Genomic DNA, 24,949 nt, shown 5'->3' on the forward strand with positions numbered 1-24,949 from the left:
CACATTCACCAACAAACCTTCTCATTTCTAGTTTATAGTCTTAGGTATGAGGAAGAAGGTATTGTGAATAGTGGACACAAACATTCTGGACACTTTAATGGTATAGTCTTCATTGCAAATTGGTATTTTACTTTATAAATCAGTCCTTTGTGAATTTGGATGGAATAAATCACACTCTAGGGTCTAATAATAGTGAATTGTTAAAACTGAAATTCTGAAACTGCAAAACAAGAGAATTGAACTGTGTGTAGTTGTGACTCCATCATAGCATAGTACTGTCTTGAAGTCTGGACTGATATAGCCCCATAATACAAACAAGGAAGGAAATGAAAAGGGCTAATCCAAATTGAGGGGGTGGGGGGGGAGTACAGACAGGATTAATAACTATTCACATTTATATAGCATTTTAAAGTTTGCCAAGTGTGTTCCTCACAATAATCTTGTGAGGTAAGAAGGGGAGCAAAGTGGCCTATAGTAAGTATTTTAGAAGTGCAAAATTCAATACACACTACCTTTAAAATGTGTAATGTGAAACCATGAATGGGATATTGCCAGGAGTAATTGTAATATCCCATGGATGGGGAGGTAAAAGGAAACCTCTAGCTAGGCCAGTTGAGTGGATGGTGCCCAGGAGACAGTTGTGCAGAACCTGATCAAAGACAAAAAAAAAAAGCTGAGACAGAAGAAGATAGAGTAAGGATCCAGTGGTGGATACCAAGTGCAGTGACAGCAGTTAGAGTCTCAAGGAGGAACAAGACAGAATATCTAGAATGTTTCAATGGAGAAAATAAGATCTAAGCCACAAAACAGAAAGAAGTGAGTGAGAAAAGAAGGATCTTACTCTTATGAGGACTAGATGTAGGCTAAAAGACAATAGTTTGTCCAAGGACTGGGGCACAGCCTGCTCATTACATTATATTTTAAAAGTCCAGACCTAGAACAGACTAAAAGAGAATTATGAACCTAGAAGGCACTTATAGCCACTGTTAATAACAACAATAAGAATCCATACTTTAAACCTGTATGAAGATAATTAAATAATAAGCATAAATTAGACTCATGAGATAATTGCATATTGTTTGTAGCCAAAGATTTTCATGGTAGAAAGGTTCAGCATTAGTATATCTAAATTGCCTTAGGTGCCGTATTACATTAGAAAAAATGGAGAGGAAGAATACAGTGTTGGAAAAGCCTGAGAATGTGGGAGGAAAGGATGAAACTCAGGGGCTTAGTCATATTTGGAAAAAAAAATAAAAATTAAAAAAAAAAAAAGCCATTTCCCCTTCTTCCTTGCCCCTCCCCTACTTTTAACCAGAGGAAATCATGGCAACAAAGAAGGAACCTACAATACCCTAAGCTATCACATACTCCACTAGTTTTACCCATTTCTTACTGAAGATCCAGTATTAGACACTTTACTACCAAAAAATATACACATTTTTGGAAAGTGAACTTTAAAAAATTAAGTCCTAGTCTTGAAAGATGAAACAACTAATAAATTGTATCCAGTTCTTACCAAGCAACAAAAACACGTATCCATAATCCCTATCAACTCCGGTAAAGTTAAGTCTTTAATTTTTATGGTGCCATCCTAAAAAGGAAAAAAAAAATCAGATGTGAAAACAATAACCAAAAATTTATAAGTCATCAAAAAAACCATTGCCCACATAATTCAGTGATTTTCAAGAAATATCTAAGTAAATTAGCCCATAAGATGAAAGTCCCGAAGCACAACACTTATGCTGACATATTTGCACACTTTATTTGAAAACCAATTTGAATTTCTTAAAACAGCAATTCGAGGAAAATGCCAACTCATATTTTCCAATCTGGAGACTAGTAAGAATAAGTTAATTCATATTTTGGGCTCTCCAGAACATGAGTGAAGGAATAACAGAAAAATTCTTAACTTCACAAATCTGAGCTGGGGAGAAAGGTAGCAAATTAGTAAAATATATAACAAATTTAAAAAACAGAAATGCAGCAACATTACTTTCATGAACAATGAGTAACTCCTTAGCCTTACTTCTTGAAAGATAAGACTAATTTTTAATTAGCCCCAGTTAACTGAAAGGAAACAAGATTTAGCTTACTGTTTCCATTCAAGACAATGAATCTAAGTTCTAAGTCTCTGATGTAGCAGACTAAATCTTCTCATACTGACTTAACTGTGTGACCAGGGGCAAATCACAACTTCTCTTAGCTTGTTTCTTCATCTGTAAAATGGGCATAATAATACTTCCAATACCCCACAGGGTTGTGGAAAAAAAAATGCTTTATAAATCTTAGAAGTGCTCTATATACGTCAGCTATTAGTATTTTTAAAAGTTGGATCCCATAAACAAGCTAATTTTTGTTGTTCAGTCATGTCCAACTCTTTGTGACTTCATTTGGGGTTTTCTTGGCAAAGATAATGGAGTGCTTTGCCAGCTCCTTCTCCAGCTCATTTTACAGATAAAAAGAAGGAGGCAAAAAGGATTAAGTGACTTGTCCAGGGCCACATAGCTATTAAGTGTCTGAAGCCAGATTTGAGCTCAGGAAGATGAGTCTTCCTGACTCCAGGTCCAGCACTCTATGTACTATGGTGCCACCTAGCTGCTGCCCTTAAGCAAGTTTAATAGGTCATTAATTTTGCTAACAATATCACTTTCCTTAGTATAGCTTTTTTCCATTAATATTACAAAGTTAAGCTCCACTCTAGTTTATAATTGAATTCAAAATTTTCTTTCAAATAGATTTTAAATTAATGCAGTCTTAACAGTACTATATTTTACTTGTTATAGTGATAAGAAAATTTCAAATGAACTGTCAGACACTTTAAATGTATTTTTTTAAAAAAATTAACAAAATTACTGATGTAAATTCATCTCATTCTTTTAATGGACATTAAAAGTATTTTGTGTGTGTGTTTCAAATGAACAGTGGTTTCTTAAATTATGTTAAGCAGCACTTATCTGAATGTTTAAAGATACCTAGAAGAAAAACTGTCTCTTACAGTAAATATGACAGTTAATACAAATGGTTCTGTTTATCACTTTACTTAAAATTTTGAAATTATAAAAATAAGAGTATAATAATAATCATTGCACCTTGATAGCTTGCTCAAAATTGAGAACTTTCCGATTAACTTGATTTCCAATCATGCCAGCATCCATCTTGGGATCCATCATTTCAATGGCAGACATAGCTTCAAAAAGACCAAAGCTGCAGAAAAAATTCCAACAAATTATAGTCCTTCAACCAATCCATTAGTCTGCCTATAAGCTACAGTTATTGATCACTAAATTTTTTTTTGTAACAGTTTTTTCCAGTCTCTGACACTTGCATTTCAACTGAATGTCATCTACTTAATTACACAAAAATTATACACAAGTATTTCCTATCTAGCATAAAGAACTGGCTATGTAAAAACACAATAGTAGGAAAACAGTTTTCTAGGAGGCAATTCCAAAAATTAAAAAAAAGTTTACACATTCAGTCAGCAATATGACAATGGCAAAGAGGTTGACATGACTCTGGGATTCAAGCCCTAACTCGTATCAATTACCAACTGTCCAATTTGCATATCAAGCCATGTTACAGTAGGGTTTACTGAATCATTGAAGTGCGACTTGGTTACGATGCTGGTGACCACATTTCCTTCTGTATGTTTTCCTCTTTGCCTTCCAAGACATAGTTCATTCAACTGTTCCTTTTCAATCTCCTTGTCCAGATGCCAACCACAGAATATTGTTGTTCAACAAGGTTCTGTCTGCCGCCCTTTTCACTCTTCCCCTTGACATCATACAATCTAACCCCACATGACTTTTCCAGACTTAGCTCATTTTACCTCTTTCTATGGGCTCTCTGCAACATCCCAAAAGGATCACTCACTGTTCCCCAAGCACAGCTGAATTTTCCTACCTCCAAGCCTTTGTTTAGGCTATTCCCTATATTTTAAATGTTCTTTCTTCTACTCCTACCTATTAAACACTTAACCATTAGTTAAGGTCCAACTCAAATGCTACTTCCTGTAGGAAGCCTTACTCCAATTGTTAACAGTAAGAGGTATCACAACATTTTGTGAGCTTAGCCTATATTACTATAACTTAATCTCTCTTTTCCTAGACAATAAGCTCTTTATTAAACTTTGTTTCTCTCCTAGTGCATGACAAAGGGTTCTATACCCAGTAGAAACTTTATTGTTTGCTGAAAAAAAAATGCAAAATATTTTTTGCATAAGTCTCAGTCACTAGTCAAAGGAAGACATACATATTAATTACCACTGGTTAAAGAGCATTAGTTAATTTGGAATTTCACACTGTAACCCAAAAGATTTCAGAAGAGGAGTGGCAGCATAACTGGGCATAGATACTTTGTTGTTGTTCAGGCATACACTGGAGACATCACAAAACCAGATTCTTTCTACTGCCTAGTAGTCTTATTATTGCATCGCCACCTGTTCCTTGAGCAAAAGAAAGTAAATCACTTACATTTTTTTTTATATTTCATTTTTAAAGATATTTACTGAAGATTAAACACAGGAACAATCAACTTAATAGAGGATGAATTAACAAGTATGGCATGCTCTTATTAACATAAGGTGAAAAAGGTTAAATACATAATAAGCTGATACTGGCAAAGAAAGGTAAGGACATAAAACAGGGTGCTTTTGAATCACTTACATTTTTAACCCCCTTATTTGTACACTCTACTTTATTCCAAGTGAACAGTAAGTGACAACTATAGGGTCACACAGAATCCTATAGTGAAGATGTTAGGTAAGGAAGTAGACAAAAATGGCCTCATCAAATTAAAAAAAAGTGGTACTATGAATATCAATGTGCCTGGTGCCACAAAACAGTTCACCAAGTTGTATAAATGCTTATAATTAGTCATTTTTTTTAAAGTTCTAAAGTGTATGATTAGATAATTAATTTTCCATGAGAATACTACTCTCCAAGAGTTCGTATTACCTACACATTATCTAAAACAAATATTAAATCATCCCATTTCAAAGGCAACTTCAATAATATACTTACAGTTTGTCATGAAGCAGTTCTCCCAACTTCAATTCTAAAAACAAAGTAAAAATATAGTACTTTTAATTACAGAGTATAACATTTTTTTAAAAAGTGGTATCATAAAATAATACTTGTACATTTTAACCTGTCTCATAAGAAAACATTAATTTAATGCCCAGGATTATGCCTCACATAGAGTAGGTGTCCATATATCGACTAAACTGGACAACACTTGGATTAAGTAACTTGGAAACAAATTTAACAGTTGTGAGAGTAACAGTCATCCTAGGATTGTCTATGGCTCACCTTGAATCCCAACTGTATTCAAATCATTACTACTTCTTAAAAAAAGACTGGTATATTTACAACAAACTGAAACTGCTACTTTATTTTATTTTAGTTTAGTTTTTTTGCAAGGCAATGGGGTTAAGTGACTTGCCCAGGGTCACACAGCTAGTAAGTGTTATGTGTCTGAGTCCGCATTTGAACACAGGTCCTCCTGCATCGAGGGCCGGTGCTCTATCTACTGCACCCTGAAACTGCTACTTTAAAAAGCTGTTTTGGAAACACTGCTGCCACAAAGTAATCTCTTTGTTCAAATGTACTTGAATTTGACATTTCTTTACAAATATAAAAACTGATCAAATCCATTAATACATAATCAATGGTAAAAAAAAAAATGAATCTAAATATTGCCTCTTTCCTAAAGACATAAAAATACTATTAAAATTTAGACAAGATTCCACTTATTCTTTAATTTATAGGTTTCTAAAAGTATTTTTAAATAAGAAATTAAGGGAGAATAATACTTCTAAGACTACAAATTACATGTTAAAGAAGTAGGCATTGGTTAAGAAATAGGAAAGCAGATCAGTGAGCGAACTAAGTACAAAAGAATAAGAAATCATGAAACTCATATAAACCTAAACTCAATAAAATTAAGACAATAAATTACATGGGGAAAAGCTACCTATTTGATAGGATCTGAGGGCAAACCAAAAAGGAGCTTAGCAAAAATCAGGTTTAAACTAACATCTTATAGTATACATACCACCCCCCCCAACCTGAAATGGGTATATGACCTAAAGGGCTACATTACATAAGAGAGAGTGAGAGCATGAAATTGGTTATCTTTCACAATTAAGCGTTAAGAGAAGAATTCTTAACCAAAAGAAAGCCATAATCACAAAAGAAAATGACAGATAATTTCAGTTACATAAATCTGAAAAGCTTGTGAACAAACAAAATCAATGTGACTAGGACAAGAAGTAAAGGTGTCTATTTTGGGGGAAAATCATTCGCGTCAAATTTTTCTGATAAACTGCTTATGTAAGGAATTCACACAAGTATATAGGGACATTCTCCAAGAGGTATTATTAGGTCAAAGGACAGCAACAAACAGTTCTCAAGAAATTCTAACTATTAAAAACTGTATGAAGGATTGATCACATTAAAAAGTATGATCTCTTTGAAACTCAAAACAACTCTAAGGTTCTACCTCATGCCTGGTAAATTGACAAGATGACATAAAATTGGAAGAATCAATGTTGGAGAGGTCCCTGAAAGACAGACGCACTAGTATACTGTTGGCAAACACTAAACAGTTCCCCATTGGTCCACCCTTTCTAGAAAGCAATCTGGAATTATGCTAAGAAAGTAAACAAAATATCCAACACCTTTTAACGCACAGATCCAGTTGCTAGGAATATACCCCAAGGTGGTCAAGACAGAAGAAGTACTATATATATACCAAATGTTCAAAATTTTTGCATTCATTTTTTACAAAATTTGAGTTTCAAATTTTTCTTCCTCCCTCCCTCCCCTCCTCTTTTCTGAAAATGGTAGGTAGTTTAATATAGTTTATACATATGCTATAATTCAAAACATTATTTCCATATTCATCACAATTGTGGAAGAATCAAAAAGGAAAAAATCACACAAGAAAAGTAAAGTAAGTGAAAAAAATATGCTTCGATCCACATTCAGAGTCCATCAGTTCTTTATCTGGATATGGATAACATTTTCCTTCCTGAGTCCTTTGTACTTGTCTTGGATCATTCTACTGCTGAGAAAAACCAAGTCATTCATAGCTGATCATCACACGATGTTGCTGATACCATACATAGTGTTTTCCCAGTTCCACTCATTTCACTTTGCATCAGTTTGTACAAGTCCTTCCAGCTTTTTCTGCAATGTGCTTGTTCATCATTTCTTATTGCACAATAGTAGTCCATGACATTCATATACTGGTTTGTTCAGACATCCCCTCAATTTCCAATATTTTGCCCATGAATAGGGCAGCTATAAATATTTTTGCATACGTAGGTCCTTTCTCCTTTTTTAATGACCTCTTTGGGATACAGAGCTAGTAGTGGTATTGCTGGATCAAAGGGTATAGTTGCCCTTTGGGCATAGTTCCAAATTGCTCTCCAGAATGGTTGGCTCAGTTCTTAACTCCACCAACAATGTAGTGTCCCAATTTTCCCACATCCCCTCCAACATTTATCATCTTCCTTTTTTGTCATATTAGCCAACCTGATTGGTATGAGTTGGTATTTCAAAGTTGCTTTAATTTGTATTTCTCTAATCAAAAGTGATTTAGAGCACTTCTTCCAAAGCCTATGGATAGCTTTGATTTCTTCATCTGAAAGCTGCCTGTTCATATCCTTTGACCATTTGTCAATTGGGAAATGGTTTATATTCTCATAAAACTTGACTGGTTCTCTATATAATTGAGAAATGAGGCCTTTAACAGACACTTGCTGAAAAGACTGTTTTCCAAAAAAGCAGGACTATTTATGGTAGCAAAGAATTGAAAATAAAAGTTGATGCCTTAAGTTTAGCTATACATTATGGGAAGAGCTAAACAAACTGCTACAAAAATGAAATGGTATATTACTGTGCTCATAAGATATAATGTGCATGAATACATAGAAGATTCATATCAGAGTTAAGATTTATATGACCTGATACAAGTGAAATAAGAATTAGGAAAATAATACATGATGGCAACAATGTAAATAAAAGAACACAAAAATGAAACTGAGCTGCGTATAATTATAATGGCACAGCTTGGCCTTAGAGAAGAGTTGAGAAAATATATCTCTTTCCCTTTTTTCAGAGGTGGGGGGAGCTGGGGTGAGGGAGTGGGTATAATTATGGGTATGGATTATTACATATATTATTAGACCGTATTTATGTATTTGTTTTTGCTGCTTTTTTGCCCTCTTTTTAATATTTGTTTCAAAGAATGATGGGGAGAGATTTATTCTGAAATAAAAGTGACGTAAAAACAAAAGATATCAATGTTAACATTTTTATTAAAATGTTTCATTATGCTTGCTTTTCTAATTGCTGAATCATCCAAATCTTAACCCCTTGTAATCTGGCTTCTAACTTCACCACATGAATGAAAATACTCTCTCCAAGGTTACTGATGATCTCATCAACAAATCTAATGGTCATTCTTCAGTTCCTATCCTTCTCAATCTTTCTGTGGCATGTGACACTGTTGAACATCCCCCCCTCCTCTTCTTTCATGACTGCATTCTTTTTCTTCTACCTGTCTGATCACTCCTTAGTTCTAAAACCATGTACTGACAGAATAGCAATATGGGGTGCTAACCCAACTGTATATCATTGTTTGGATAAAAAGCATTTTTATCTATTTTCTTAAATCATCAGAAGGAATTCAGAGAAACATAGGAAGGTTAGTAAGAACTGACACAAAATAAAATAAGTGGAACCAAAAGGATAATAATGACTACAAACAACTACGTAAAGGAAATGATCATACACTCTGAGAAACTGAAAAACCAAAGAAGGTTCTAGAGAACAAACTGTTCCCCTCACAGCACAGGGGCAGACGAATGCTAGGTTAAAATATTGTATGTATACGTTGTCAGAGGTGGTTGAAATGTCTGATGTTTTTGCTTAACTGTCTTTCTTCATCCCAATGACTAAGATACAAAGGCAACAACAAAACATTTACTTTTATTTAAAAAATGCTCTTAATAAAGGTACAAAGTTTTCTCAAAGATTTCCTAATAAATTGTAAAACAGGCATAAGGGTTGTTAGTTATTGATGTTTTCTCAATCCCTTTTTTTGGCAGTAATAAGATTTGTGTCTTTTTCTAAGCATTTGGTAAATACTCTGTCTTTCTGAAAATTAGATTTTATGTTTTTCAATTAATAAACACTTAATTTCTCTATTTCCTGTCACCCTTTCCCTAACAAGGAAGGAAAAAAAAAAGAAAAGCAAAAGCCTTATAACAACTATGCACAGTCAAGCAAAACAACTTCTCATGTTGGCTGTGTCCAAGACTCTATATGTCATTCTTCATAATTGAGTTCATCACCTCTGTTAGGAGTTTGGTGGCATCTTCATCACTAATCCTCAGAAATCTAGGTTGGTCATCACAATGATCAGAGTTCTTAAATCTTTGATAGCTGTTAACTTTTACAACATTGTTAATACTGTGTAAATTGTTCTGATTCTGCTCATTTCATTCAGCAACAATTCATACAAGTTTTCTCAGAGTACTCTTAACTGTTGGTATCCTACTGCCCCCTTCTTCAGTTATCTTTAAGAACTGATCCCTCAAAACCCTCAAAATCATGTTATCTCTAAATGGACCTCTTCTGTATACACTTGGGTCTAGTCTTGCTGATCTTTTTTTTCCTTTAATACTATTTCTACTCCCTCATGCAATTGCAATATTGGAATTCAACTGTCGAGACTCCCCTGTTGTTGACAAAAAAATTTCATCATAGAAATCTTTAAAATCTTTCTGTTCACTGTCCTCCCTTTAGTTCCATCTTTTTTTTTTTTTTTTTTGCTAGTAATGTGGTAGCTGCTTAATTAATTAGTTTCATTAGGAGGAAGAGATTTGCAAATCCGGAATTCTCACGATCAGAATCCCACCTTGCTGAAGTGAAGACAGAGATTATATACATAAATCACAAGTGAGAAGGGAAGGAGGAAGGTGGATTATTAACAATCGTTCCCAAGGCCAGAGTGGTTTCACACGACAAAATGGAAGACAAAACAACAGTTCTGGAATCCTGTGGGAGCAATATTGCTCAAGTCCTTGGGGGTCATTACTTGGTGGGTCACAGGACCAGAATTCTGTGACATGAACTGGTTCTACAGTCTTTGATTCCATTCACTTTAGGTACACAGGCAGAAGGATGCCATTGATGGTGAGCTCTCTCACAAGGGAGGCAATTCTAACCTACTAGCAGATTCATTACACATTTCATAGCAATTATTACAAATATCAAAATTCCCTCCACACTGGGAATCCTGAAATGTCAGGGTATAGGGTGGGAGTCTGCCTGGAATGAATTCACACACTCCAACTGTCTTCCAATCAAGTGGCAAGGTTTATTGTAATGCCAGTAGTTAACAGGTGAGGTTCCTAGTGAATCTGCCCAGTTTCATCTTTAAATGCTGTTGCAATGACTTGCCTTAGGTGAATCACTTGCCCAAGGTTTCTTAACACTTCTTTTTATAACTTCTTTCCGTGTTATGAGATAATGCTGCTCAAAATCTTCCACCATCTTTGTTTATAAGGTTTTACAAAGTTTACATTTTAAATTGTTGTTTCCTTTTATTGCCACCTCAATTTGCTTAGCAAGAAGAGTGTGTTTTTAGGCTCTTTAGATATTATCATTATGGCAATTGACTCATTCTGGTAACACTTTCTTAGGAAAAGGTGATGGTTTCTATTTGTGTCTCTTCTATTATTTCCATTCTCTTATATCAATAAATGTTTAAATAGGTCAATCTGGAGATACCTTAACTGCATGTCCTATCTTCTACTACTCATCTTTAACCTCTCTTCTAATTTGTTATCGAAGTTGATCTTTGCTCTAACAAGTAGTTAGTCTCACTTTACAAAGATACAAAGTCAGAAATAACTTTAGGATATAACTAATTGTTTCCTGTTTGTTAAAATATAATCGAATTCATTTTTTGGGGGGAGTGATATCTGGTGCTTGCCATGTTCAATGCCCTAAGACTCATTTCTTGAAGAAAGTATTCTTGATATATAGCCAAGAGGCTTCTGTATAGGCTACAAACTTTTGGTATTTCTTGTTTCTTATTCTTGAATCATGTTTTTCTATATAACTTTCACAGTTTCTTCCTACATCCATCTTTGCTCTGAAGTTACTGGGCATCTGTGTAAACATGCTAATTTCATTTGGAATATTTTATTGGGTTTTGCATAGAATTTCTCTAATTCTTCATAGTGATCTTTTTTGCAAATGTTTATCATTGGCCTAACAAGACGACCAAGTGCCCCATGAAATGCTTCTTGTTGCTTTTGAATACACAAAATAACTAACTTCATAAACTATTTTTTCTCCAAGGAAAACCTGTGATCTTTAAAAAAAAAAATCACCTTTATATTCAGTTGAAGCTTCCCTTTGTCTTTTGGTTTCCCTTAGAAAGACTGCTATGATTCCCTTCATCCAGTAGTATAGCTATTTATTCACTAAACAAGGATTTCACATTTAGATTACCAACCACTAAGTTAATGTTCATGAGTGGACTAACGACGGTACTATTATTCTCAGCATCCTCTGTCCCCTTTCCCAATATTCTGCTACCATCACTATAGAAGCAGAAAGGGAATGTACATAATAGATGGACATTTAAAAATTTTCTTAACATCATGAATTCCTATAGTCAAAGAATTCATCACCAAGTAGAAAGCTTACTGGTAATGAGCCTCTCAAAATTCAACAAGATTGACTGTAGGAAAGAAAATACAATCTGTCGTTGGCCCCATACTTGAAACCTGTCTAGCATAGCAGAACCTGGTAGAGCTTGAATTTTGGGCCATAGACTTTTAGAATCAAAGGTCATCTGGATCTGATAAGGCATCAAAGGATGGATTCGTGTGGAAGCATCTTCTATAGTATTATGGAGATTACAAATTAGTCAAAGTATCATTGTTTTTAACTTTGGGTTTAAGTAAGACCAACCCAAAGGACTTTAATTTCCTGCCAAGAAAAGGGAAGGGAAACAAAATCTCAAAATCACAGACATTACACTGTAATGCTTATTTTTTATAGTTGTTTAATTTTACAATAGACTCACTTCTTCATTCTGCCCTCACTTATTCAAAAGTCCTGCATGGTCATCAACCTGAGAATAGGAAAAAAAACTAGTACATGAAATCACAAGTCTAGTCCTCCAGAAAAAGAAACAATGAATATGAGAAACTGAAACATGGAAAGATTTGCATGAACTGATGCAGTACAAAATAAGGAGAACCAAAAACAAAACATACAATTACAAAAATGTAAATTAAAAGATCAACAAAAGGAAGGTAATCTCTAGGCAACTGGAAAACCAATTAAGAATCCAGAAAACCAATAATAAAACACTGTTTTCATAACAGAGAGGTGGAGGACAAATACTACAGAATATCCCATATCATTTCAATTTCAGTCACTATATCAAATGTTTTTTTGCTTAATCACTCTTTAGCTCAAGGGAGGATTCAGTCGAATGGGGGTGGGAGGAAGATGGTTTTCTCTCCAGAAATGATCATAATGTAAAGACAAAACATATCAATTAAAACACTGTTGTATAGAATAAATTTGTTAATCTAAATTTCAGTGGAAGCAAGGAAAGAATCAATGCAAACTATCGAAAGTAGCGCTCTATAGTACAATACTTCTCTGAGTTACAGTTGGTAAAGTTATTTAAATTAGCTTATTTATTTCTCCAGTACCTAAAGATCCTTTCAGTACTTTACTTGCCCTTAAGGAATGAGTTCTGCCACACAGAATCTATCAAATAAATTTTGGAGTGCATTTTGGTTACATGACAGAGTCAAAGACACTAAGCTAATACATTAGGTTGGAAAGAACATCTTAGACAGTAAATAAAAACAGGAAAGATGAGATGAGAGGGAGATTTTCCTGATGGTAGTAGACAGTAGTTACAGGAGACTCTAAGTAAGTGTAGTGAGCGCACTGGACTTAAGAGTCAGAAGACCGAGACTGAGGTTCTAGTTCTCCCATAAACTTGCTATGAAACCTTGGATAAGTCACTTCCCTTCTCTGAATATTTTCTCATCTACAAAGTGAAAAAATTAGATTATCTTTAAAGGTTCTTAAGATTACAATGAATGTGTGTGTTCCCCCCCCCAAAGACTACCTAAGGTGGAACTGTAATGTGAAGCTAGGAAAAGTAAAAATCTAGCATAACAGTCTCCCTAAAGGAAGTAGTACACAAGACTTTGAGTCAAAGGTTTTACATTCTGACCACTAGGTAGCACTAAATGTCCCAGGACAGTTTTGTTGTTACCTAGAAGAAAAACATGTTACTTGTGTAGTAATTCAAGTTGGATAGGCTTAAAGTGGCATGCAGCTGCTCATGAACACAAATTGTATTTTTTTAATCTTTATTACACAAAAAATTAGCAAAGTAAACTGAGATTGACTGGATGTAAAATAAGATAGTTTAAATAAATGAAAACTTCCCAGAAAAGAGAAGCCTTGAACTACCATGAGAAGGGGAAGAATATAAAATGACAAGTAAAAGGAAGGAAATTATTCCATGGCCATGAAACACTCTGAATAAAGACAAGAAAGGGAAAACTTCAAGCAAGAGCCTCTCACATTCCATTTTGATAAGAGCTAAGCATGCAATTTAATGTAGTATAAGATGAGAAGATAGGTGCAGTAAACTAATTAAGTGTAGTGGCATAGTATAAGAAAGAAATATGAGGAGGCATGGAAAACAACTTGGTCTTCATCACAGAGGTTTTGAAAATGGTAAAAGCAACAGCAATAGATTTATGTGTAAAATTATCAGAACCTAGAAAAATTACACTATACGATTCACTAAAGAGGGGAGGAAAACCCACTGTGATAAAGGTTTATTTTAAAGAAAAATACCTCACTACTTTTATCTTAAAACAGAACACACAGCAAACCATGAGAGCAGTATTCTGAACTGGAATCTTCACTGTGAAACCTGTATGCTTTATTCAAGAAGAGGGAAACAATTTCCATTGAAAAGAAGGAAAATCAAATTCTCAAAGTAATTAGTTCCAGAGCTAGTAATATGCTATAATCCTCATCTAGAAAATGAGTAAATTTCTTCCAGAGGATCTATTTTTTGCGATAATAGCAGACCTAACCCTTAGTCATAAGACATTTTCAGTGTTCTGATAGGATTGGTAGTTCCAAGAGGTATGCTATACCAGGTACATCACTGTTCTTAGGACCTAGTTCTATACACAGGCTAATTGTGAAGGGACTGCTATTCTACCACAATACACACTATATCAGGAATTAATCTGTGCCTCCTGCTCAAGACTACTCGACAAAACAGCTTTTTCAGCTAGTTAAAATGAAATGACCTTTCCCCTACCAGAACTCCATTTCTTGGACTTCCTGGAAAACCCAGAGGTCTATAAAGAAGCAATAACAGTAGCAGGAGCAGCAGCTAAGTGGCACAGTGGATAGAGCAGCTGGGCCTATAGTCTCGAAGACTTATCTCCCCTAGTTCAAATTTGATCTCAAGCACTGACGAGCTGTGTGAACCTGGGCAAGTAACTTAATCCTACTTGCCTCAGTTTTCTCATTTGTAAAAATGAGCTGAAGAAGGATATAACAGCAAACCACTCCTGTATCTTTGCCAAGAAAATCCCAAGTGGGATCACAAAGAATCAGGCCCATCTGAAACAACTAAATAACAACAAATAGTTGCAATAATAGCAGCAGCAGCAAGCATTTACACAGTATTTTTAGGTACACAGAACATTTTACACGTTACCTCAGTTGAGGGATTTACTTTTAAGTGGTTTTTACTGTGCCCTCAGGCTCCAGGATCAATCCCTATAACCCCAATTGCCAATACCATAATCAGTAATAACTCACCCCAAGTGGACACTTAAGACTGTAGAGGTGGTTGGCTGGGCAGGCCTTGGTTTAAATTCTGCCTATATGGATCTTTAATTTCAAATGGCAATGGAAAAGATCAACCAGAGTCAAATGAATATAGGTAGTTTAAAGTCAAATACAGTGCATCATTTGCACATTCAAAGACAATGGAGGAGCAACTCCAATGAACGGCCTTTTCTCACTCTCCAATCCTTGGCCTCCCAGCAGTATTTCTTGCCACTGACCAGTCTCTTTTAGTTAGAACTCTCTTGTGACATTACACTATTTGGGTTTTCTAACTGATTTCTTCCTCTTTTTCATTTTTCTTGACTCCTAAATTGTGGGCCTCCCCAAGGGAGGTCTTTAGCTCTCAGCTCTAAGTCACTCACTCTCAGTTTCAGCTTTCTTTTGTACCTCACATCTAAGCAGTCATTTAAGTCCTGTTCATTCTTCCTTTGTAATATTTCTCATGTGTCTTTCCCTTTCCTTTCTCACTCTGCAATAATCACTCAACAAGCACTTATTAAGCACCTATGCTTTCATACACTGTGCTAGGTAATGGAGATATAAATATAAAATTAAAACAATCCCTGTCCCCAAGAAGCATGTAAACCAAATTAAATATCAAACAGTGACAGTAAATACGAAGTAATAACCATCTACCTGGTCTCTCTGCTCTGGTCCACCTTGTACATAGTTGCCAAATTAATTTAATATTGCTTTTATATTTTTACCATTAACATTAACCTGCTCAACACTTTCAATGGTTCTCTACAGCCTATACAGTTAAAAGTCTTTAGCCTGGCAATACAACTTACCTTTCCAACCTTATTTTCTTCTACCACATGGACCCTTTACATGTGCCAGTAGGTCTACTCACTGTTTACTGAACATGTACTGTGATCATACTGGTTTCTCTCCCCTTCCCCCACAATTGGAAATGTCTTTCCTTCTCATCTCTTGTTTTTCCAAATTCTACCCATCTTTTAACACTTAACTGTTTATATGAATGACCAGGGGCAGATCATAACTTCTCTGAGCTTGATTTCCTTATCTGTAAAATGGGGATACTAATAGCACCTACCTCATTACATTTTCTAAGGAAGTGTGTAAAATGCTTTGAAAACTTTACAAGTATTATAATAACAACAGTATTTATATGGCACTTTAAGGTTTGCAAAAGCCCACCCTCACACCTTTTTTGCCTTTCTTAGCATCCCAACACTTAAAAGTGCCTGGCATACAATAGGTGCTTAATAAATGCTTACTGACATTTCATTGGATCTTTAAGACAACACTGTGAGGTAGGTGTTATTATTATCCCTATTTTACAAATTAGGAAAGGGAGACTAAGAGGTTAAGTAACTTGCTTAGGGTCACAAAGCTAGTGTCTAAGAAGGATTCAAACTGGGTCTTCCTAATTCCAAATCCAGGACCCAATCCGCTATGAATGTCAGCTATTATTCAAGGCCTAGCTCGTAATCTACCTCCAAAATGAAACTTTCCTCAATCACTCCAGTTGGTATTCTTTCTCTAAACTTAAATCATATGCTGCCTTTCTTTATTAATTACTCACATAGGTCTGATTTACCTGAGACTACAAGATCTCATGGACAGCAATCTACCTCACTGGGTGATACTTCCTTATCTATGAAATGAAGTTATTGGTCTAGATCAGGGGTTCTTAATTTGGGGTACATGGACCTTCAAGGGGTCTGTGAACTTCAACAGGAAAAAAAATTACCTCTATCTCCACTAACCTCTAGACTGAAATCTGGCATGTCTGATCAATCACCTAAAAACATTATTCTGAAGAGGTGTCCACAAGCTTTGCCAGATTGCCAAATGGGTTGACAAGTCACAAGACAACGGAGGTTAAGATCCCTGCTCTAGATATCTCCAAGTCTTTCCAGCTTTATATTCTAGTCACATTTAACTACCGAGATGTTCCAAAGAGGCTAGCAGAGTACTATGAGCAGGGTTGGCACACATCATAGTCCAGAAGCCCCAGGAAGGTCCACTTGAGCTATTTTAGACACAATGAACTGTGTTGTGTCTTTCCCCATTTAGCATCCCTGAAATTTCCCGTGTTTGTAGAACTCAGATGTTGCACTGTTCAATTCTCCTTGCAAGGTTTATGGTCACCTATTCTGTAATGTTCCATCCCTAATGGGTCATTCCTCAGTGTTGTGAACCATAAATTTATGCCAATCATGCTGCTCACTGTATCAAAAACTTTCACACTGGGCCACCTTAGCCAAAGAGTACTGTGGACTGGTACCAAGGCATCTCTGAGCTGGCACAAGTTTTACCATCTGTGCTGCTACTGTACAATTCAGAAGTCCTGGGACTAGAGGGTGACTGTACAACAGAAGTAGCACGTGTCCTTACAGGTATCTTTTGTTCAATGAACAGCTGATGCAACTCATTAGTAAGTGAAGGTGGTAGTATATTCCTCGACTCAATCCTAATCTCTGGGAGGATAATGGCCCAACCAGTATAGCATATAAAATATTTTGTCTTATTAACACAACTATCTAGCTATATTTATGCCTAGATAGGTTAATTTGTGGAAAGTGTTATCAGAAGGCCTTTACAACCCTTAACTGAAGTCAACCATTTATTAGTTATCTTCTTTATACAATGCAAAAATAGTTTTATTTCACAAATACTAATAATCACAACATACAAGATAGGAAGGCAACTATGGTTCAGTAAAATAAGTACTAAATGTGGAGGCTGAAAACCTGGGTTTGAGTCCCAGTTCTGTGACTTATTAGTGGTATAACGCTGGACAAATAACAGTCTGTCTCTGTCTCAGTTATCCCATCTTTAAAACGTGGATAATGTTTTCATTACCTATTTCAAATATTAAGAGGACCAAATAAAAATGCATAGTTTTTTGTAAGTCTCAGAGCATCACTTATTAGCACTACATAAGAGTAATATATGCTTTATACAGTTCTTCAAATCCAATGTGCTTAATAAATACTTAATTTTTAAAATAAATATCTTATAATTGAAAGCTAGTTAGTTTCTAATCATTGTGACAAAGTGTAGCTTTTGTTCAATAAATATGGCCATAAATGGTATATGGAAAATTCAGGTCTGCAAAGGTATGTATTCAAGTCTTCTGTTGTAACAACTGTATCACAGATCATAGATTCACTGAGTTTGATAGAATCTCATAGACCACAGGTCTAGTACAATTCTCTGCCTTGTACATATAAAATCATCTATTTTCATCAGAATGAATACTTAGAATTTCTTAACTCTAAATTAGCCAAGCATCCCTCTGACTCACTGCAGTTCTAAGTGTCAATGGAGCAATAATGGAATTCTTATCTGAATAACCTTTTCTTGGTGGATAAACAAGAATCTAGGAAGGAAGAGATCTATGGCTGACTTAATATGTAGGCCCCAATCTTCCTGCTGCCTTCAGACTTTGGAAATTAGTCAAACAAAGGAATGATGAAGTAAAAAGAAACTGAAAGTAAAGCAGCACTACAGGTACTCCCACACTGTATTCATTAGAAGGATAACTTCTGAAGTATTCTCTCTTAGCACCCAGAAAAGATCACTGAATGATTTTACTACAAATCTGATTGACTGCAAGTACTCTCTATACATTTATTTTTACTTACAAAAGTTTTTGTAAAAAATATTGTTTTAACCAGCATCTGCCCTCAATACTTTATATTTACAAGGTACTTTTTGGTTTTCATATGTATTTTAAATTACAGGCAAGTGGAAACATAATTACAAAAATACTTTATGAACACGGCTTTCTTTTAATACAAACTGTGAGAATTTAGAACTAAAACTCAATTTTCTGTTTTCCTGATTTGCAGCACTTCTGATCCAAATTATCACTTACCTCGACAAGCCTCTTCAAAATCTTGAGTTATGTCTACCCAATTTGTATTTGTGCTGTTCTTTTCCATCTTTTCAGGTATACTAAGCTCCCATCCTGAATCATCATCTTCTACAGAAGCTTTCATAACCATTTTACCTGTAAAGCATGTCAAAATGAAAATGAATAGCTTTCAGTATTCCACAAAACTCAAGTATTTACACAATGTTCTCTCTGTTAAATTATTAGAAGAAGGAGTTACCAGTAGGAAAGCCCAGCCTCTACCACTTGCTTACTTGTGTGACCTTGGCCAAATTATTTCACCTCTCTTCTCTTGCGAATAGAGCCGATGATCACTAAGGTCCCTTTCATTCAACTCTTAACATTCCATGATTCTAACTCCCACCTTAGACTACCAGAACACTGGAGATGGAAGTAATTTTGTAGATCATCTATTCCAAGTCCCTCATTTTTACAAAGAAAGACAACGTGAAAACCAAAGAGGTTCCAATACTAATTTGTGATTGGTCAGGTCTGGGCACCCAAGTATAACTCCGCAAAGTGTCCTCCTAATTCTCAGAATGTGCCACTAGTCATCGGTCCCCTTTAACTGGAACTGCTTGAGGGCTGGGCACATACCTCCAGTTACAGATAGGAGGCCAAGGTCATGCATGGGACCCAGGTTTGGGCAAACTAACCCTGACAAGGTCCACTGCTGGAAGGACCATTATGGATTCTTTACAGACACCCTACAGGGGACCGAGACCAATGAGCACCACAGCGACTCTTTCTGAGACACCAGAAGACAAACAAAAAGACTGGAGGCCACTCTGCTGGTTCTGATGAATGCAGTTGGAGCGCTTTTAACTTTGAGGGCTAGTGGCGACCCTACTACCTCCTTCCTCCGATGACTACTCCTGCTCCGGACTCCCACTCCCCACGGCAGGACCCCGGGCTTCTGGGCGCACCGCCTTGCCAGGCGGCCTGAGGGGGCACCTCCACCTGCTGCCAGGCTCCCCACCCGCCCCCGCCCCCCCAAAGCGGGGTCGCATCTGCGGCGCCCGGTGCCTCGGGGGCACCCTGGGTCGGGCCCGGCCCCCGGCGCCGGCCGGAAAAGAGGCGCGTGGAGGAGCAGGCGGGGCAAAGATGGGGCTGACTAGCTTTCGCCCGGTCGCCGGGTGGTCGCACGGGTGACACCGGGAGGGCGGGCGGGGCGGGGCCGAACTGCTCGGGGCCCCTACCTGGGACGAGGCGGGCCAGGGGCCGCAGGGTGACCCGCCGGCTCCGAGGGTCCCCCGCACCACGGAACTCCGCGCCAAGACCGCGACGCTCCGAAAAGCAAAGCAAGGGATTTCCGGGGCTGCCCTATAACCGTCCCTACCGACTAGTTCGGCGGCGCCCCTGCCGCCGCGCACCGTACCGCCGCCGCTGCCGACCTCGGAAATAACGTCGCCGCCACGGCCACCCCCTCCCCGAGCAGACCAGCCCGGCGCGGCCCGGCCGCGTGCGCGCATGCGCGCATGCGTACACCGAGTTCATGAGACCCCGCCCCCTCACTTACTCCCAGGGGCCTTGCTCACCACGCCACACACATGCACACATACACGCACCCACACATACACCTGCACATACTACATACACACACACAGGCACACGCACAACCTCCTCCACTCAACTATCTCCCCAGCCTCGGCCAGGGAGCCTTCAATTCTCGCGTAAAAAAGAGACTCTCGCGATAGCAGGCCTCCCTTTCCTCTCTGTCCCCTTCCCAGTAAAGAGGGGGTTAAGTGGGCGGGCTCAAAGAAATGGGCGTGGCCTGTGCGTCTGTAAGTACGCGCGTTGAGGGGGCGGGGCGCTGCGCTGGTGCTTCCTGTCACTCCTGCGAGGGTGCACGTGCTGAGGTGTTTCTTCCCTGGCTTTCTCCGTGGTTCTCCCCCCCAACCCCGCAGTCTCGCACCTGGGCAAGCTCATCCCTGCTTGCTTTTGTCCCTGGCCTCGTCCTCATTCCCTACTTGTTCTCAGGGTGATGCTTCAAGTGCGGGAAAAGTGCGTTCAAAACAACGGCGTATTAACCGCAAAGGTTCCAGGAAGCAAATAAAGGGGCCTTTTGAACAGCTAGTGCGCCACCTTGCCTCGTTTATTTGACCCAGCGTAGTGTATAGCACATAATAGGTGCTTAATAAATGTTTATGGACTGACAAATCTAACCAACACTTGCACTTCCTTCTCTAGGAATTCTAGAGGCTTTATAGGAAAAAAAATCTCTCAAAACAAAAAAAGCCAAACTCACTTATTCCAATTTAAGAACCCGGGATTAAGAGGTACACATCATTATCTAGGTACAGTTGATTTCTAGACCTACATACCTATTCCTCATCTCTCTCCTGAATTCTACATTTATTTCAGGTCACAAAGTAATCCACTGTTGTCATTCTTACTGATCCAGTGACCCTGGCTTTTCCACCAGCAAATTCCTCTGGGCATTTTCTCTGGCTGTTCCCCATACTTGAGCTGTTCCCCCAACCCTGCTCCCTGACTTCCTTTAAATCTCAACTAAAATCTGGCTTTGTACAGGAAGCCTTCCCTGACCTCTCTTAATTCTAGTGCCCTCTCTCTGTTAATGATTTCCTATTTATCCCGTATACAACTTGCTTTGCATGTATTTGCTTGCATGTTGCACCTCCCATTAGATTGTAAGCTCCTTGAGGTCAGGGGCTGTCTTTTGCCTCTTTTTATATCCCCAATTCCTGGCACATGGGTGAATAATAAATGTTGATTCATCGATGGATTGAGGCAGTATGGTGTAAAGATAGCTGTCTTTAGGAGCCAGGAAAACCAAGGTTCACAAGATCCCAGATTTAGGCCTGCAAGAGAATTTAAGACATGACCTCCTCATTTCACAGATCAGAAGCCCTGACAAGTTGTGACTTGACCAAAGTTACACATGTAGCAAGTGACAGTGAGTGAACAACAGGTGTAAACACATGTTCTCTGACTCCAAATCTAGGACTGTTCCATGCACCTGATGGGGTTGGGATCTAGACCCCAGAAAAGAAAAACCCTGGATTTTCCCACTTGGCCAAATCTCTGACCTTCGCCTGAGGCTATAATCCCATCAACTGGCCTATTCTGTTAATCTAACCGGGCCTTCCTTTGTCTTACCTCCCTATGTATGGCTCCTGGCCATTTCCCATCCTTCATCCTAGCTGGGCTCCATTCTCCCTTGGCCATGAGGTCAAGGTCCCAGGAGTTCTGTTCACCCCAGTTTACTGACCACTCCTAGGTCCCTCCCACAGTCTTTCTGCATATAAGGTCCATCTTGTCTCCATTAAGATGCTCAGATTCCTAAAATCTAGCCACTGCTTAGATTCTTACAATCTAGCCACTGCTCAGATTCTTAGAATCTAGGCAAGGCTTGCAGACTCCTAGACTCTGCCCAATATGATGCATGTTCTAATAAACCTTGTCTTTGGCTGAAAGAAGGCTTGGGTCGAATTCTTTCAGACAGGACCTGCATGTTGTGATTTTGGGGTCCCAGCACCCCTGAACCCCTAAACCACATCACAGATGCTCAACTCCTGCTCTGACACATACTGCTTGTGTGACTTTGGACACTGTCACAATATCTCGCTGTCCTAAGAATGTAAGCTAAAGAAAAGTTGTCTATCTGCAATGGTAAGGGGGTTTCCACCTAGGAACTCCCAAGTCTGAACAAAAACAAACCAACAACCTTCAGAAAGATTACAGAAAGGAGAACTTCATAAATCACTAAGTGGTGACACAAATACTTGTGAAACAAATAGTCTTTAGTTTCCTTTTTGGACATTGTTGAAGAATTGCACTGTAGTCAATTAGCTGTCACTTTATACCAGCAAACATAGCCTGCTGTTTTGATTCCATGTAACTGGAAAGCTTTTCCATTAACAAAATCAATGTAACTAGCATTAGAAGCAAAAGTGTCAATTGAGAAAAAATATCTTACCTCAAATATCTCTGCTAAAAGCCCAGTATCTGTGCCGGTCGCGCCGTGCACTCTCCTCCTATAAGGAGCAGGCTGCCAGGGTCATACTTACCAGTCTTCGGTGCCCACCCGGATAAACACAAAGACGAGCTGATCAGGAGGTGCAAGGCCACTCGAGCTTTATTCAGAGGCCATCACAGCAAGGCCAAGCAGGAAAGCCAGAGCAAGAGAGCAGGAGCAAGAGAGCGAGCTCCGACCCCTACCGCCCCTATATACCTTCCTAGCCCCTCCTCCTCAGCCCGCCTACTAGTCATTGATTGTAGGATCAGATACCAGAAGGGGATGTCTGGGGTTAGCGCTGCACCAAGGGAGAGGACGTGACACAGGAGGCTAGGCCTGGATACAGGAAGGAGACGTCTGGGGTTAGCGCTGCACCTAGGGAGAGGACGTGACAAAGGGAGCTCGTTCTCTGCCGTCCCACTCCCATGTGGCACAGCTCCCTGCCTCAGGAGCACATGCTCCGGTTACTTCCCCGTATCCAGTTCCTATCCCAGTTCACCACAACTCCACATGGCACAGCCCCCTGCCTCGGGAGCGTGAGCTCCGGTTACTTCTTAATATCTTGTCCCTGCCCCATCTTGCCACAACCCCCACATGGCACGTAGCCAACATCAGACAATCCGTCACAAGTATCAAAGGTATATAGGAAGTAATACAACCATATTAGACCAAAAGTTATTCTTTGATGGATAAATGGTTGAAAGATATGAACAAACAGAAAGCAAATGTCCCATATTCAGAGGGGAACTGGCAGTCCCATAAAAGACAGTCCTGTGACATTGCATATGTATAGGGAGACATGATTCCTCATAAAGACTTTTGGAGGCAAACAGGAGAGAAAGAAGAAGCAAGGCATGGACTTTGAATGGTAAATAGCTGACTTCCAGCATTGAAGGCTTATGGGAAAAAGTCAAAACCTCAGTATGTCCCTTGATTCTCATGGCCTGCACTTTCAGAGACTATTAAAAATAAACTTATAGGGTAAGATAATTCTTTTCCTGGTGCAGCTGCTTCCATTTCACAAATTTTCCCCTAACTCTTATGTATTCTCTGGCCTAACCCAAGAGTTGGCAGACTATGGTAACTTAAAGCTCAAGGGCCAAATCTGGCTAGCTGACTATTTTTGCACTGCCTCAAAATTGAGTAGTTTTTACATTTATAAGTACAATAAACAGTATTTTTAAGTGTAAAAACCATTATTAGCTGTCTCTACAAAAATGGGGTAAAGGCTGAATGTGAGTTGTAGTTTGCAATCCCTTGACCTAAATTAATCTGTTTGGCTTTCCTAATTACATTTTTATTGCTTGCTTTGATAAACATGCCTACTTGCTATTCATAATTTTTTTATGTAATAAAGTGTTTTGTGGGAAAGGAAACTAAGCCAGCTCAGATTAAGTTAAGTATTAACCTCCAGGTCTGGGGCAAAACTATTTCCCCCAGGAATGACCATGGAAAGTAGCTTTTATCCTAAGCCCCAAAAGAATAATACTCCTTCAAATATCTGAGATATAATTGATAGATATAATTTTAGCACAATATCCTTCTTAAAGATAGAACAACAAGGGAGTAAGAGTCTAGTAGGCTGTCCACCTACCACCTATAAAGGTGAAAATCCAGATTTTTAGGAGAAAGGGGTGGGAGCATCCCCATATCCATCTATATAGTCCTATTACATGTGGTCTGTCCAGTCTTTTGTTACATGGCTCATTGTTACAAAGAATTACAAACTATAAATCATTCAAAAGACAGCTATAAATTATTAGTAGAAAGAAGAATGCAGGGGCAGCTAGGTCATGCAGTGGATAGAGCACTGGCCCTGGATTCAGGAGTACCTGAGTTCAAATCCAGCCTCAGACATATAACACTTACTAGCTGTGTGTTGCTGGGCAAGTCACTTAACCCCATTGCCTAACCAAAAAAAAAAAAAAAAGAATGAAAGAAAGAAAAATGAAAAATTTTTAAAAAAAGAAAGAAGAATGCAAATAAAAACTCTGAGATTTTACCTCACATTCAGCAAACCCACAAAGATGATAGAATATGGAGTAAGAAGGGAAGTTGGTCCAGTTCAACTGGTTTCTCTTACGGGGATGTAATGACAGATGATGAGGTGTTAATGTCTTAATGAGCAGTGAACACCTTCTGATTGTGTCTCAAGGGTTAGAA

General features: G+C 38.2%; 1 protein-coding gene across 2 annotated transcripts in view; it reads right to left on the bottom strand.

The window, feature by feature from the left end:
• The window catches only part of LOC114025953 (N-alpha-acetyltransferase 35, NatC auxiliary subunit), a 66,116-nt gene extending 45,877 nt beyond the window's left edge, over positions 1-20,239 (bottom strand). Inside the window, exons 1-5 of one of the 2 annotated variants that reach the window (XM_027839495.1) lie at positions 20,147-20,239; positions 18,790-18,924; positions 5,022-5,055; positions 3,090-3,204; positions 1,517-1,591 (exon numbers count right to left, since the gene is read on the bottom strand). In XM_027839495.1, coding sequence (XP_027695296.1) covers positions 1,517-1,591; positions 3,090-3,204; positions 5,022-5,055; positions 18,790-18,919 — 354 coding nt within the window. In that variant the 5' untranslated portion in view covers positions 18,920-18,924; positions 20,147-20,239. Of the gene's footprint in view, positions 1-1,516; positions 1,592-3,089; positions 3,205-5,021; positions 5,056-18,789; positions 18,925-20,006; positions 20,107-20,146 lie in introns of those variants that run through there. The other variant, XM_027839496.1, reaches the window with a different exon arrangement.
• Positions 20,240-24,949: the final 4,710 nt, after the last annotated feature.

Source organism: Vombatus ursinus, unplaced genomic scaffold (genome assembly GCF_900497805.2).
Source record: "Vombatus ursinus unplaced genomic scaffold, bare-nosed wombat genome assembly UNPS02014832.1, whole genome shotgun sequence".
Classification (NCBI taxonomy): Eukaryota; Metazoa; Chordata; class Mammalia; order Diprotodontia; family Vombatidae; genus Vombatus; species Vombatus ursinus.